Source organism: Myotis myotis, unplaced genomic scaffold (assembly GCF_014108235.1).
Source record: "Myotis myotis isolate mMyoMyo1 unplaced genomic scaffold, mMyoMyo1.p scaffold_m19_p_4, whole genome shotgun sequence".
Taxonomy (NCBI): Eukaryota; Metazoa; Chordata; class Mammalia; order Chiroptera; family Vespertilionidae; genus Myotis; species Myotis myotis.
The window spans coordinates 53775318-53791458 of NW_023416346.1; the positions used below are offsets into that span (position 1 = coordinate 53775318).

Below are 16141 nucleotides of genomic sequence, written 5' to 3' on the forward strand. Positions count from 1 at the left end.
GGTGAGATCTAAGGAGCAGTAAGAATACCCAGGATGCAAACTCCCATAGAGTGCCAATCCCAATGCCATATGGGTGTGCGCGCACACACACACAGACACACACACACACACACACACACACACACACACAGATCCAGAAACACAGGCGGGGCCACATGTTGGCACAAAAACACCACCCACACTCTTGCTATAAGACCCACATGTGATTTGCCAACAAATTGCAAATTAACCTCCTAGTGAACAGATTAATGGTATTCATGGTAATTTACACTCCAAGTTTCATAGCAACAGACTTTGAGCATTCTGGTTGCATAAGAATTCAAGGATTTTCAAGTTCCTGGAGACATTGTAGTAATTAACCTGATAAGCCTATGCAAATAAGCCCCAATATGACACTGTCATTTCTGAATCCAATATCCAGGGCATTTGCCCAGAAGGTTGCCCGCCACTGCTCCAGCTCCTTGGCTTGAGATGCTAAGCTGACAGATGCCAGTCTGCATTTGTCTATGCAAATGAGGCCCCAGAGCAGAACTCCCCATCAGATCCAGAAAGGGACTTGACAGTTACAAATTGTCCACTTACATGTTGACCAGAATGGAGTCAAGGCTTCCAAGACAAATGGGGAGAGGGCCCCAACCAATTTGCCCAGGACTGACAAAGCTATCTTTTTAAGAGCCTTGGTTTCAGGACAAAAATTCCTGACTTGCACAAGAGTTTGAGCTTTCCACCTGAAGGTCAGGAAGAAGCCTCCTTGTAGCATGTTGCCAAGTACCACTAGAGTTTTTGTCTTTCCAGAAAGATCAGCTTCCTAAAATAAAATCGAGAGCTGGGGTTCCCTGTTTCTTCCCTGGGTGGGTGAAGTTTAATTGGCTCTATTTCCAATTTGCAACAACAACAACAACAACAACAAAAATCACAGAATGTACTCAATTCCCTCATCAAATCAATCGGCCTATGGGCACAGCTTGTGTGCTTTTTCCATGGGTGGACAGGTTTCTGGGCAATGTTTATCCTTGGGGGTGGCCACTCCTCTCCACCTCACCCCTACTTGGAGCTCCATCGTTGACCTCCTTATTGTTTGATCTCTTGAACTGCCAGGGCTCACTGAATCCCATGGTTAATCTGCCTTGTGCTTCCTGCTTTGCAGAGGACAATAATGAAGTGCCAGGGAGGAGAGTATCATTGCTCACTGGCCCCACCCACTGCTGCTCCCAGCTTGGCTCTCCCTAATGCCTCAGCTGGTTGCTCTTGGTATTGCAGACCCAACCTACTATTAATGGGCTACCATCAGGAACTCAGAATTCTCCAGAATGCAAGGCCAGACAGGGTGTTGATAGAAGCAGACTTACCTCTTGAAGAGCTAACACTTGGAAGCGATAAAAACTTGAAACTTATTCCAGGGCCATTTGGTAATAACTGTCTTTGTCTTCCTGAGCAACCTTTAGCTAAGTCGGGATTTGAGAAGCATTGGAAGGCCTCCTGTGCAGCTGCTGGCTTTCTCTCTGAATGCGTGAATTGAGCCATTCCGAGATGGTGCCTGTGGTCACTCTCTCTCTTGTTTACCTTCCCCTTCTCACCGCACCAATTACCCTACTCACCTAGCTGCCAACTCCTCTTCTTTGATCGCCAACAACATTTAGTGTCCACCATACTGGTCCCCACAACTGTGGGCCCAGAACCCTAGGGACTGCAGCATTATTGCAAGAGGGATGCACATGCATACATTTTGAAGGATTGCCTGCGGATAATACACAATAATGGGTTATTGTGGGTTATCCACACCATATCATCACCATCATTATCAATAATGCAAGATGATAATGAGAATGATAAGGAGGAGAAAGAGGAGGAGTAGAACAGCTTCTCTGTGAGGTGCATTTACTACATACAGGGCAGCTTACATGAGCTTGACATTCAATATCTCATTGACTGTAACATCCCTGTGAGCTTGGTACTATTAATAGCCACATTTTGCAGACAAAGACACTGAGGCAGAGGCTTAGCAACTTCCTCAAGATCACATAGGTAATATGTGTCAATGTCAGAAATCAAACCCTAACTGACAGATGCCAGAGAGTAGGCATGTAAGCACTATTCTAAAACATCTATGTATGTACCATTATTTACCAAATGTTAGGCAGATGCCATAACTATTAACAAAATTCATGTGTAAAACATCATACATTCACAATAGTTTGTGGTCATCATGTGTTTCTCAAGCAACAGATACTAAGAGTAAAATTGTTGTCAACAGGTGTCCAGAATATGGGTCCTTGGCTTTATCCAGATTGGAAACTCTGGGCATAGAGTACTCCCCCTTCACGTCCTCTCACTAATGAAGTCACTCATTCTCTTATCTCCTCATCTTCTGTTTTAGCTCAGAAGACCTGTATGTCTCTTTAGATAGGACTGGGGTAGGGGACCATGTATAAAGCTATTTGCATATTCAATCATTCCTTAAACAAATATTTGTTGAGCTACCACACTGGGGATACTGCAGTGAACAAAAGAGATAAAATTTTCTGTCCGGAGGGAGTTTGCATTCTAGTGATAAACAAATAAACTGGTAAAATTATATGCTATTTTAGAGAATGGTAAGTGCTTTAGAGAAAAATGAATCAAGGAATTAGGGATGATGGTTGCAATTTTAAATAGGGTGGTCAGGGAAGGCATCTGTGAAAAGGTGTCACTGAGCAAAGACCTGAAGGAAGGGAGAGACTGAGCCTCATAGCTATCTGGGAAGAGCCTCTCAGGCACAAGGAATAGCATGTGCGAAGGCCCAGGGAGGTCAGTGTTGGAACAGTTTGAGAATGTTTATGAATAGTTGTGTGTATAGAGGTGGATTCAGGAATGGGCTCTGTCATTAGATCTCCAACTGGCCTATGAGGGCCACCTTAACCTCACTGGTTTGCAGGACTAATTCTAGGCAAAATCGTAAGGCAAACATATATGTCTGCCACTTTTCAACCCCCTCACCCTTCCTTTTGCCTCCTTAGGAACCCATTTGCCCCATTCCCTAATTTAGGGCTTCTCCAGTGCTCTCTGCCAGCACAGCCAATTCCTCAGCCTAAAGAATAAAGAGCACAATTTGGGAATCCCACGCATCTGGGCTTGCCTCCTGGTTCTGCCTTTCTTTGGGTAAGCCACCTACGTCTTTGAGCCTCAGTTTCCTTAATTTTAAAATGGAGATAATCAGGTATTGGGGCAATTAAATGAGGTAATGCATGTAAATATAGTAAAAACGCTCAAGAAATGGTAGCTGATATTATTCATTCATACCCATTGTAAACTATAGAGAACAACCAGTGTGCCATGGGTCCCCTGAAAGGCAAAGATTTCTTGCAAGGAAAGTTCTTGAATATATCAATTGTGGGTTGTCAGTAGATAGAAAATGGGTACCTCCTCCAGGTGTGTTTGCATTAGCTATAAAGTGATGGGCTCTGAACAGTAGCATTGCCAGCTTCATTAAGTGGGTGGGAAATTTAACTGAAGCCCTGGATCTTCTGATCCAGTATGAGGAGGTGTTTTCATGGTCTCCTTCTCTCTTTACTCTGCTCCCATGGGAATGTTGGAGAAGTCAAAATCACCTTTCCAAACCCAGAGAGGGCAACTTCTAGGTTGAGGGGCCTAATGGCATATATCTTTTTCACTTTCACACAGCTCTAATTATCACCCTGCAGCTCATGTCACCCTCTCTTTCTGCACTCTGAGCAGACAACCTTGGCCAGCCTTTGAAAGTGGCCACTGAGAAGGTGTTTGTTGACAACCTCCAAGAAACCTTGCTGAGAGCTTCAGCCATGTACTAACCAGAGCTTGGGCATGTCAGCACCTTACCATACAGAAATAGTTGCATCCCTGACAAGTTTCTTGAAAATCAAATTTTCACATATCAAAGCCTATTTTCCATTTAACTTTTAACATAAAACTGGAGATATGTTTCTCTGAGGAGAAAAAATGGGGCCCTGAGATGTAATAAAAATCATGTTTATGAATGCAATGCAGTAATGCACTTGAAAATCACAAATATGAATGAAAAAAATGAGAATTTTCTTATAAAATATTAACAATGCCCCCAAATGAGCCTCAAGATCTGAATACAAAATAGCTAGTGTTATTTTGATGTTTGGCACAATAGCTTAAAGGCCTAAAAGAAAAAGAACTCCTTAACAGAACAGAACACACTGGACTGAAAAGTTCCCAAGCTTCTATAAAATTGCCTTTCTAATGTTCTATAGCAGGAGGTCATGCAACATTCTTTAAAGGCTCGAATCCTGAGCTCTAATCCTCTGGAGAAGCTTCTGGATTTAAGAAACAAACAGGTTGATCTGAGCCAGAGAACAGATGAAGAAGCACAGCTTAAATATGCCCCAGGAAATAAGTTAATTGGGGATGGGGGGATGGGAAGACATTCAGGTAAGACTTGAAACTTCTGAATAGTGAGGCTTTGGGCAACATATAATGCATCAGCCCCAAGTTTCTAAATGTTGCTTTGACTAATGCTTTTCTATGGAGTTTCTGGACAATGAGAAATTCTTATGAAGGGCTTTACAGTCTTAGTATAGTCATCCCTCAGTATCTCCTGGGAGACTGGGTCTAGGACCTCTTGCAGATACCAAAATTAGAAGATGCTCAAGTCTGTAGCCTATATGCAAATACTAAAAAATTGTGTAGTAATCACAAATAGGCTTCAGCAGTTGGGCCTACACATCACTTCATTCACATAGATTCAGCATAGTGCTTGGCACATAGCAAATTCAAGCTTGGCTTTTTGAACCTTTTGGGGATTTTAAAAATATTTTCAATCCACAGTTGGTTGAATCCACAGATGCAAAACCCACAGATTTGGAGGGTTGACTGTATTTCCTCAAAGTATGTTGCAGGGAACACTAATCCTAGAAAAGGCTCCATAGAGGGGTTCCATGGACAAAAAAGTTTTAGAAATGCCAAGTACTCTAAATCAGTGCTTCTCAAAATTTAATGTGAATACAAATTAACTGAGGAAGTTGTTACAAATGCCAATTCTGACTCAGAAAGTCTGGAGTGGAGGCTTGAGATTTTGCATTTCCAGCAAGCTCTCAGGTGATGCCTAGGCCTAGGCTGCCAATCCTCAGACCACACTTTGGGTGGCAAGGCTCTAAATGTGCTATTGAAGATTCATGATTCTCATTAGTATGGTGAGGGCTCTATGAAACCCTCTAGTAAAGTTGAGCTTATCTAACTCAGCATTTGTCAAATTCAATTGTACCCAGAAACCGTTTTCTCCCTTATGGTACCTATTAAACTCTCACATTCAGGGTACTGTGGAAACCAATTTGGGAAGTGATGCTCAAGCTGATACTACCCTACCTGGAGTAACTCTGCATCATCTGAGAAGTACACATTTTGGGTCATGGCCACAGACCTCATCTAGGGCTAGTTAATAGCTCCGTAGAGACAAAGGTATGCCAGGGCTGTGACCTGCCATTGGTTTTCAAAGACTCCAAGCTCAATAACAGCAAAATAACATAAAACTCTATTTACCAACCTGACTTACTCACCACTTTCCAAAGTGCTGTACAACCTTAATGTGACTTGAGCTAAAATGAAAGCAGGGAAAAATGAAGAGGCCTGGAGCAGAGAGGAGCAGGCATTTTTGAAAGAGGAGTGAAATGAGATGATGAGCTAATGACACTGAAAGTAGACAGGAGGTAAAGGACTCAGGTTAGTTGGGGAAAGGAGAAAGGCGGCATCAGTAAGAGATGGTAATGGGCATGGAAGTGCAATGAAGAGAGAAAAATACTCTATAAAATCTGATCTCAAAGAATGAGCAGGAAGAAAACACAAAGAAAATATTCATCTTGTTTATTTGGACTCTGTCTGTATAGGTCTCAGCTATCTATTTCCCCAAACTTTTGCTGTACAAGTTGTTTGACTGGGAGGCCCTCTCTGAGCAGATTTCTCATTCTCATGACATTGGCTGCCAAATGGAAAGGGTCTGGGTTGTCAGTTATTGTAGGAGGGCATCTGCTCACACCTATGGTGGCCTGTCACTCCAGCCCTTATCCCAGTGAGCAGATGGGTCCAGGAGAGCTCTCCAATTATCAGAAGCCAGTAACAGGCAGTGCCCCCTAAACTGAAAAAAAGTGAGAGATGGGAACCTCTGATGTGGGAGGCAGTGCAGCACAGGTGTTCAGGTTCTGGAGTCAGACAGAGGCTACACCCCAGCACTGCTACTCACTAGCTGTGAGGTCATGGGGTAAATTAGCCTGTATAAACCTGTTTTCCCCTCTCTAAAATAGGGTTAAGAATAGGATCTATTTTATAGCACATGGTGAAGAATGATTAGGGAGATCTTGATAAGGTGGTTAGGATAGTGCCTAAAACGTAATAGGATTTCAATAACTATTAACTGTATTAGTATTACAGTCATCCTCCCTTATCTGAGGGGAATATATTCTAAAACCTCTAGTGGATTCCTGAACTTGCAGATAGTACTGAACTCTATATATACAATGTCTTTCCTGCATATCTTTTCATTTAAAGGAAGCACTTTTGTGACTATGGCATATCTGAGTTGCCAGCATCACTACTCCTGCTTTTTGGGTGGTTATTAAGCAAAATAAGGGTTATTTGAACATAAATACTGTGATACCAGGACAAGTGATCTGATAACCGAGATGGCTACTAAGTGACTAATGGGCAGGTAGCATATACTGGACAAAGAGATGATTCATATCTCAAGTGGGATGGATCAGGATGGCACAAGATTTTATCATGCTATTCAGAACAGCACACAATTTAAAACTTATGAATTATTTATATCTGGAATTTTCCATTTAATATTTTCAAACTTCGGTTGACCGCAGGTAACTGAAACCATGGAAAATGAAACTGTGGATGAGGAGATATTTCTGTAGTCTTTTATATAATTATTATAAACATTTTAGTGCAGTTGCTTGGCACAAAAAAAGTGCTTGACAAATGCTCACTGGTATGACAGGATGACAATGACCATGACCATAACCATGACAACAGTGATGATATTGTTATTGATGATGGAGCATGCTTTCTCTAGGCTATGCCTTGGCAGTTGGCATCAGAGGGTGGTGAGCTTGGAAAGGCTCTGGGGTCAGATAGTCCTGGGTTTGAATCCTGACACTGCTACCAAATAATTGGTAAGCAGTTTTCCTAGTTGTAAATGTAGACAATAATTCTACTTCTCTCACCGTTGTGAGAATGGAATGAGATGATGCATGTGAAGAAGGAAGCCTAGTGCCTGGCGCATTGTAAGCACTGATAGCTGTTAGCCAATTAGCTAGTGATCCACAGTTTGAGAACTTGACAGAGCTCTGGGAAGCAAAGTTTCAGGAGTCAAGGTGCCCCCAGAGTCCTTTCTGAAAACCACAGTCCATAAAAGGCTTGCACACATACCATGTGTCTTTTCACACATTACTATTTCATACACACAAAAGGGAAATAAAGTGTTCAGGACCACATACAGAAACCCACCTGTTTGTGGAGAATTTCCAGTGCACAGAATTTTCTGACTTAGAGCTTAAAGTGTTTTTTTTAAATTAGTGTCTTTTAGTTCAAGAAGAGGAGTTCAAAAAGAGATATTACTAAAGTCCACTAGACCCGTGGTCGGCAAACCGCCGCTCGTGAGCCACATGCGGCTCTTTGGCCCCTTGAGTGTGGCTCTTCCACAAAATACCACGTGCGGGCGTGCACGTACAGTGTGATTGAAACTTCGTAGCCCATGCGCAGAAGTCAGTATTTTGTGGCAGAGCCGGTATTTTGTGGAAGAGCCACACTCAAGGGGCCAAAGAGCCGCATGTGGCTCGCGAGCCGCGGTTTACCGAGCCGCAGTTTGCCGACCACTGCATAAGTATGAGGCATACAGGTTTGGGTCATTATCAACTCCAAAGTACCTCACCCAGTAGTTGGCATATGATGGTGCCCAATAAATAGTCACTGAATAAAACATTACATTATCAACTCAAAGTAGTTTGGTAGCAGCAGTATCTATATATATATATTTTAGGTCATGAATCAAAGACGCTTTTCTCTGCATTTAGGAAAGTCCTATCAGTCTGCAAATGGGCCAAATTTGAATATCAGCCATAAGGGCTAGACACCCACAAGTACACAAAGACTTCTCAAGTGGATACACAGACAGTCATTCTCCAAATGCTTTGCCAACTTTGGGCCTCCCCTGCAAGATGTGGGCCCTGCGTCTTTGGATAGAAATAGCAGAGTGTGCGTCTGTGATGGTTCTCAGAGCCAGTGGAGATATAACGATAAGGCTATCCAGGGTCCTTGTCAAAAATATGTGGATCTGGGGTGAAATTTCAATCATCTCACCAGCTGGCACCAGAATCCCTCTTAAGGAGAGAACTGGGACTGCCTTTAGGAAAAGAATTTGATAAGATGCTTGCCTTGACAGCATGGGTAGGCAGGACCAAGACAACAAGAGCTTAACACTGGGTGTTGAAAATGAACAGAACTTTTGGGCTGTGGGGGAGCTAAGGGGAGAGGAGTAGATGGAAGAGACAGAGGGGAACTGGGGAAACGACCAAGGGCTCCTTAAGTCCAGGACTCATAACTTTACATGTTATGTTGTTTGTGCCTATTAGAATCACCTAAGGGAGCTTTTAAAAACCCAAGATGCCCTTGGGGCCTCCCCTCAGATAATGTAATATTCTGGGGTGGGGCCTGACATCAATCCTTTTAAAAGCTCCCCAAGTGATTCTCAAGGAGCAGCTAAGGTTTAGAACCACTGATCTAGATGGAACACTCTCAGAAGGAAGTGCTTGCAGCCAGCGGTGGGGGACAGAAGAGAGGCCTTCTCTGGGAATGCAGAGATCTGGAAGGACACGGATTTGGGAGGAATCTTATGTTGATCTGCAGGGCAAGGGAGACCATGTGGACACCTGGATTATAGGGATCTAACTGATGCCAGTTGTCTGATTCCCCCCTCGGCTGTCTAGTTCTTCCTTCTTGCTTGAGCAGTTATGCCTCCCAATTTATCTAACCTATTATGTTTCACCCTGTAGCAAATATATCCTCTCTCCCCTTCCCATCAATCATTATTTGCCCTGGAACCCATTTCTTTGTGAATCTGTTTTTGACAGGTAAAAGCCAGTGAAATCTGATATATGAAAACTTTCCTCAGACAAAATGAAAATGTACATTTTAATAAGGGTGTTCAGAGGACAAGGCCTTGACCCACAGCGATTATGACAAAGCACAGAGAACATGTTTGGTGGTGGAAGGGACCTGTAAAGGTTCTCAAAACATACCATGTGGGTAGATGGCTACCCTTGAAGCTGGTTACTGGAGCTCCACATCTGAGAAATATCTGAGACAGTTTGGCCCATTCTTCAGGGTAACTGGAGATGGTGCCCAGGAAAGATCAAGGCATACCCCAGCCTCACGGGGCTCTTCTCACACCCAGCCTCCAGTGTCTTGGTTTCCACTCCTCCACAGCCCTTCAAACTCTTTACCCCTCCAGCATTTTATGCAGCTCTGAATAAAATAAGCTTCACAGGACAAGCTACTCTGTTAAAAGCTCACTCCATCACGAACAGGCAGGAGTCAGCATTTTAATGGCAGTGTAGCCGCAGCCAGAGAAGGCAAAGGCAGAGAATGGCAGACTGCAGGTGCCAATTCCCTGGTTTTTATAGGCCCAGGCCTGAGGGATGGATCATCCTGTCACTCCTCCTAAAGCTAAATGTGATAAATGAGTGGGATAACCATTAAGCAGGACAGAACCAAGGAGGAATAATTCTCTTTCCCCTTTACCCCTCCCTCTCTGGGTTCTTGCCCTCCATACTGGGGCAATAGCCTGAGATAAGGTGAGGCTTCAAAGAGCCTGAGGCCCCAGAGGCTACCAGTGGGAGGTGGTCACAGATCCCATTTCCCAGGATAACTTACTCAGGGGCAGGAACTTGGATTAAGTAGACTGCAATCTCTCAATCAGAATGAAATCTGTTAATTTGCTGAATAATTTCTTCACAGAACTCAGATTCCTTTCTTATTGAACACAGAACTAAGGTGCTTTTAAAAATCTAGTAAACCAATTAAACCCAGTAAGGAATGTGCATATTTTCTAACATTATTGACCAAAATTTAAACTATATTTTAAGCCACTACAGCAGAACATGACTAAACATTTAATTTGGTTCAAGATCCTGTTAAGAGGCTGGGAGATGCTTGTTTGGGAACGCTCTCCTCTGCTTTAACCTTTTTCCCTGCCCCCTTCCCTCTTGAGAAAATCCCAACTGACAAGTTCCTGCAAAGACCCACCACAGTCCTAAAACAGATTCTGGAAGAACTGCCTCACCAACAGAGGAACCCAAGCTCCATTGCAGGAGAAGTTCTTCCATTCCAGGGCACTTTCCCCTTTCCTCCCACCTCACTAAGTTACTTGACTGGCACAGCCCACTGGCATGACTAAATTGGAGGATTCTTCCAAGGTGTGTGGTTCTTTCCAACAGCGTTCAAAGAGCCAAGAAGCAGACATTTCTGACAGCAAATTGACCTGGGTTCCTTCTTCTTTATTACCTTCACATCTTCGCATGAACAGATCTTCTCAATTAGATAACTTTATCCTTTGGGATTTGCACCCACCTCTGGGGAGTGGACTGAGCTGAGAGGTGATAGGTGGTGGTGAAGTAAGTACTGGGGAAACCAGCATCATCTATTCTCTGAGAGGCAGCAGAAAGACCATTGTTGCACTCTACAAAGCTTGGCTCCCTATCCTGTATCTATTTGGAGTTGGACTTGCCCTGGTCTTTACACTCCCTAAAGGACCCTGATTTGCCGGGCTTCATTATATCATTGATGGACACCTCAGTCTTCTGACCTGGCCCTGGTTCTGGCTCTAAGACCCAGTAGTGGGACTGCCGTGTGTGTGTGTGTGTGTGTGTGTGTGTGTGTGTGTGTGTGTGTGTGTGTTTCCTCCTTGTTCCTCCTGGCCAGGACCCACACCAAGCTCTCCACCCCCATTACCCCAGGGGAGCCAGCAGGAGCCAGGGATGACGCAGCTCTCCGCACTCAGGGCAGGAGATTGATGGCAGGCCCTCTGCTTTCTTTCCCCTCCCCTTCTTCTACTGTCTGGTTCCTTCCAGCTCTGGGGTTTGGAAAGGAGGGAGGAAGCAGAAAGGGAAAATGCTTAGCTGTTCCATTCACATTCTTGTTTCAAGGGTTTTTGCTAGTCCTCAACTGAAGGGGCTCAGCTGAGAAGATGCTGGCCTCCCTGTTAGATTGGAGAGGTATTCAGAACCTGGACACCTCCTTGTGGCCTCCTTCCTGGCCAGCTCAGTGCTGATCTTGACCTGAAGCTCCTTTCTTCTCAAGCAGAACTCTCTTGGGCAGTTTGCTTCAAACCCATCTGGCAACCATAATCTGCTGGCATCTGGGAGGGCCCAGTGAGCTCATTTGAAAGCCTTGGTCCTATGCCCTCAGGCAGTAGGGGAAGGGACACTTAAGAACAGCCAGAAGGAGCTACTTGATCCCAAGGACCAACTTGTCCCTCTCCCCCGCCCCCAACCACATAGGTTCCTACCTGTTCCTGGCCTTGCCACAGCCCCTTCTTCTACAGCCCAAAAGGACAGGGTGGGTTACTAGTGGGGGTCTGGACACAACAGGATGTGGATATGATAAAGCACTCCAGCAGAGAGACCCTGGCCACTGTTGTCCTCCATGCCCACCCCACATATATGTTCCTTAACAGTGAAAAGTATCTGCCGGAGGCCTCCATCCAAATGGGCAGGCAGGGAGGGAGAGTGAACTGGTAAACTCTGGACGAGTCCCATAGGCTCAGGAGATATGTTCTGACTACAGCATCTGACTACAGAGGGGCAGCTGGGATGGCAGGGCACAGAAAACTGGGACACAGCAGTCAGAGTCACGATTCAGATAAATAATTGGCATCAAACTACCAGGAAGGGAACGGGCATCCAAGATGTGATAGCTGAGCCGAACAGGTGGGCAGAGCACAGGGGCTGAAAATGCAGGTCTGAGAGAACACAGAAATTGGGGAGTCTTCATGAGGTGGGCTCCAGGTTCCAAGAGACCCTCCTCACTGAATTTTTTGCCCTTGTGTTCAGAAGTTGACTGGCAAGAATAACAAGCCTGGGCCCAGCCGGTGACTCAGTGGTTGAGTGTCAACCTATGAACCAGGAGCTACTTTCTCTGGATGAACACAGCCCCATGAACAATATGGTTTTGTCAGATGAAAAATGTATCCTTTCATCCTGCAGCAGGATACCTGGTTTGAGGAGCAGAACATGGGCCATATTTCTGCCCCTACTTACCTCCTTGGCCAAGCACCTTTATGCAATTCACAAACTGCACAACTGTACATGGCAGCCCTGAGTGCAGCAAATAACTCCACTCCTCCTCCATATTGAGATTCAGGGAGACTGAGCTGCTAAAAGTTTTGCCTGCATCCCATCCTCACTGGTTTAGAAGCAAGGAGAGGGCTCAGTCTCTGGACAGAGACAACAGCGACCCAGGTTGGGGCACCAGACTAGCAGGAAGCTACATTATAAGGTCGAGATGAAGATGCCCCTTCCTTTGTGAAGAAGTTATTTTCCAGGTCCTTCTGCCCATCAAGAACTTTACAACTTTTGGATTTTACTATGTTTCATTTTGTTGTAAAAGTAATACTCGTGTCTTTTGCATCCTCCAACCTCTGCTGTGGACTCCCCTCCTCAAGAGCCCCTCACTTAACCATCCACTTAACCTACCTTGCCCAATTGTATTGGTACTGCTATGCAAGCAAACTCTTTAAGGACCCTGTTCCCTCATGCTTTGCTCTAAAGTGGAAACTAGGCTGCATTATCGTGACTATAATCCTCAGTTTCCCTACCTATACTTTGGGGGGAGACTAGGTTCCTTCCTGTTCTGAGGTTCTGTGACTCTGAAAATCCTTTACTACTCCTGCCCTAAGGTTTGTTTGCTCCCTGGCTCCACCTCTCCAGCAACCTAACAAGGTATTATGTGGCCCTGGAAGCTCAGATAAGTGAAAACATGGGCCCCAGAGCAGAATATAGTGACTCAGTGTTGAATGTAGGAGGAGTTGGACCAGGTGCAGCAGAACAGGGAGATGGCCAAGCCTGTAGTCACCCAGCGGCTACCTACTAACAAGCACTTCACTGACATTATCTTCATTTCAGAGTGGCCTTTCCAGGAAGTCTCTGCTGACAAAGGAGAGGGAGGGGGAGCAGGCTGGAGACAGCTCCAGGACCTACTGAAGCTTGGCCTGACTCCAGAGTATAGGCCACCTTGCTGGGTAAAACAGGAGGGAAGAGGAACAAGCCTTTTCTAAGACTGAGTTTCTGTCAGTGCCACCTGCAAAGATGTTTGAGAGAAAAAGAACTCTCAGCTCACGGGTTTTTGCTTGCCAGAACAATGTGCGTTATGATTTATTTAAAAGGACTGGATTTAGGATTCAGGGGCTCCATCTGGACTAATTAGTTGGGTGGTCTTGGGTAAGTCTCTTCTCCTCGAAGAGTCTTGGTTTCCTTATGTGTAAAATTAGGAAGGAACTTAAGAAAAAAATAGGAAGGAACTTGAACTAGTAAATAATCTCTAATCTATCCTATTCTTGTCTGTCTAATTTCTCAGCTACATTCATTTGTTATGCTATATGCATCAGGCCTTGTTCGCAGCCTGATTTCTTTTCTATTTTTTTAATCCTCACCAAGGATATGTTTTTTTAAATTGATTTTGAGAAAGAGAGAGAGAGAGAGAGAGAGAGAGAGAGAGAGAGAGAGAGAGAGAAAGGGACATCTATGAGAGAGAGAAACATTGATTGGCTGCTTCCTGTACGCGCCCCAACTAGGGATCGAGCTCGCAACATAGGTATGTGCCCTCACTGGGAATTGAAACCGCAACCTTTTTGATGTACAGGACAATGCTCCAACTAACTGAGCCACACAGCCGGGGCCACACCCTGATTTTTTTTTAGCCCCAGACTACATTATTTTGGAACATAGCCGTCAAACATGACTTTGAAGGAAATCAAATTTTCAAGTGGCTGAAGTCCAAGAGACCCAGGAGATGAACTGAGAGCTCACCAAGGATTCATTTTGGCCAGTTCTTTTCTGACTAACTAGTTCCCCTCCCATTAGGCTCCAGTGCTTCCTCAGGCATACTCTGTCTGCTTCTATCTCTCGTGTTCTCTCTGCCTTTCTTTCTCTCTCTCTCTCTCTCTCTCTCTCTCTCTCTCTCTCTCTCTCTCTCTCTCTCTTCCCCACTCTTTTTCTCCTCCTCCCTCTCACTAGCTTGCTCTATTCTCTTGGAAGAATTTATCCTTTACTGTGATTAATGTAGACACCAGGCATGCTGGCCAAAGGAAAATGCAAACTAAGTCTCTGTCCCTTTCCCTTGTGTACTAGAAGGGTTAGTCAATAGCCCTTCTGTCTATTGAGGAGGGATGAGGCCTTGGTAGGGTTCAAGCTGGACAGGTCTAGCAAAGCAATAGCAGAGACAAAATGATCCCTACAAATTACAGCTTGTCACATGGTTGGGGTGGAGGTGGCTGGACCACACCCTAATGGCTCTGTTTGTTGAGTTCTAAACTGACCCTCAGGCCCTGCCAGCAGTGAGATAGATGGTACTTTCATACTCTAGGCAAGAACATCTGGAGGGCTCCGGCAAAGGGCCAGAGCCTACCCTTCCTTCACATCAACAAAGGCTCAAATGGCCAACAGAACACAAGTAGATAGGGCTGGGTAACTGAATCACAGGTCCTTTGTTTTGACTTCTTTCACCAAACCTTGGACCACCAAGCCATTATGAGTCACTTTTCAGAGAGCTCTTCTGACCCCCAAGCAGATGTGCAGTTTGATGAGATTTTGAGAGTAGATCTGGATAGCACAAAGCCAACCCAAATGAACTGATGGCAGTTTCAGCAACTTCTATTTCTCTGCTTCATTCAGTCATGGAGAACTCACAAGCATCACCATGGCCCTGGAGCTTCTGAGTAACTCAAAGCTCTCATATACCCCTAACTGTGAACTGTGTTATGTTAAAAACTAAGGGCCCTCTATGTAACAACTTTCCTATCAACCACCCCAGGTAATATTCTGAGTGAGCAACTACTCAGCTCTGCCATCTTACCTGTCAACAGAACAACAATGCCCAACCCACACAGCAACCTATCTGTTGCCTCCTCTCCATCATGAATCTTCCACATGCCCTTAGGTTCTGTAACTCACCTTTGGAACAAACTCTGGCTGATACAGAAAGCCATATGTCCATTTCTCCATAAGCCTGCTCACATTAAGAGGTTCTTTTATCCCCTATGTTCTTTCGTGAATATTTTTTCATATATACAGAGCTGTTAAAGTAGCATTAAAAACAATAATAATCATTTTTATTTCCATCACCTAGAATTAACATTTATTGATGTTTTGCCATTTTTTCTTTATCTATTTCTGTGTGTATATTTTTATACATTTGTTACTGTGGTAAAATATCACAACATGAACATTACCATTCTAACCATTTTAAGTGTATAGTCCAATGGCATTAAATACATTCACATTGTTGTGTAACCATCAACACAATCCATCTTTATAACTTTTTATCATCCCAAGCAGAAGCTCTGTACTGATTAAACAACTCCTTATCCTCCACAACCCTTATTTATGTCCTTTAAGTGATGTATCATTTTAAAATTTCAAACATCATGACAGTTCACCCCTAAATACGTCATCTCCTAAAATTTAAAACATTCCCATAAAACCACAATGCCATTCTCACATTGAAGACAATTAACAACAATCTACCATACAGTTGTCAGGCTCTTCTTAAATAAACAAAGGTTTCTACACATAAAATAAGAATGAGTCATGTTTAATCATTTCAACTATGAAGTGCTATATAAATTGAGGCATTAATGATCTTATTAGATGATCCTGAAATTTTGCTTCAGCTCTAAAGTTCAATTAGTGATTATGATTTTCCAAAAGGTTTCACCTCCAGATCAGTTGATGTGCCGGAGGCTGCTCTCAACCCCTCTCCAGCTCCCTAAGGCAGAGACACACTTCTCTGGGTGGGAGCCTTAATTCCAGCCCAGATTTTTCTAACCTCACATCTGATCAGCAATAAACAAATATATCAAAGATATCCATGAAAATCTCATAACTAG

At 44.1% G+C, this 16141-nt stretch overlaps 1 protein-coding gene across 1 annotated transcript in view; it reads right to left on the bottom strand.

Moving 5' to 3' along the window:
- FRMPD3 (FERM and PDZ domain containing 3) overlaps positions 1-15323 on the bottom strand; it is a 113558-nt gene extending 98235 nt beyond the window's left edge. Inside the window, exons 1-2 of the mRNA XM_036305752.1 lie at positions 15207-15323; positions 1599-1738 (exon numbers count right to left, since the gene is read on the bottom strand). Of these exons, the coding sequence (XP_036161645.1) occupies positions 1599-1636 (38 nt within the window). The 5' untranslated portion in view covers positions 1637-1738; positions 15207-15323. The remainder of the gene's footprint in view (positions 1-1598; positions 1739-15206) is intronic.
- Between the last annotated feature and the right edge of the window lie 818 nt (positions 15324-16141).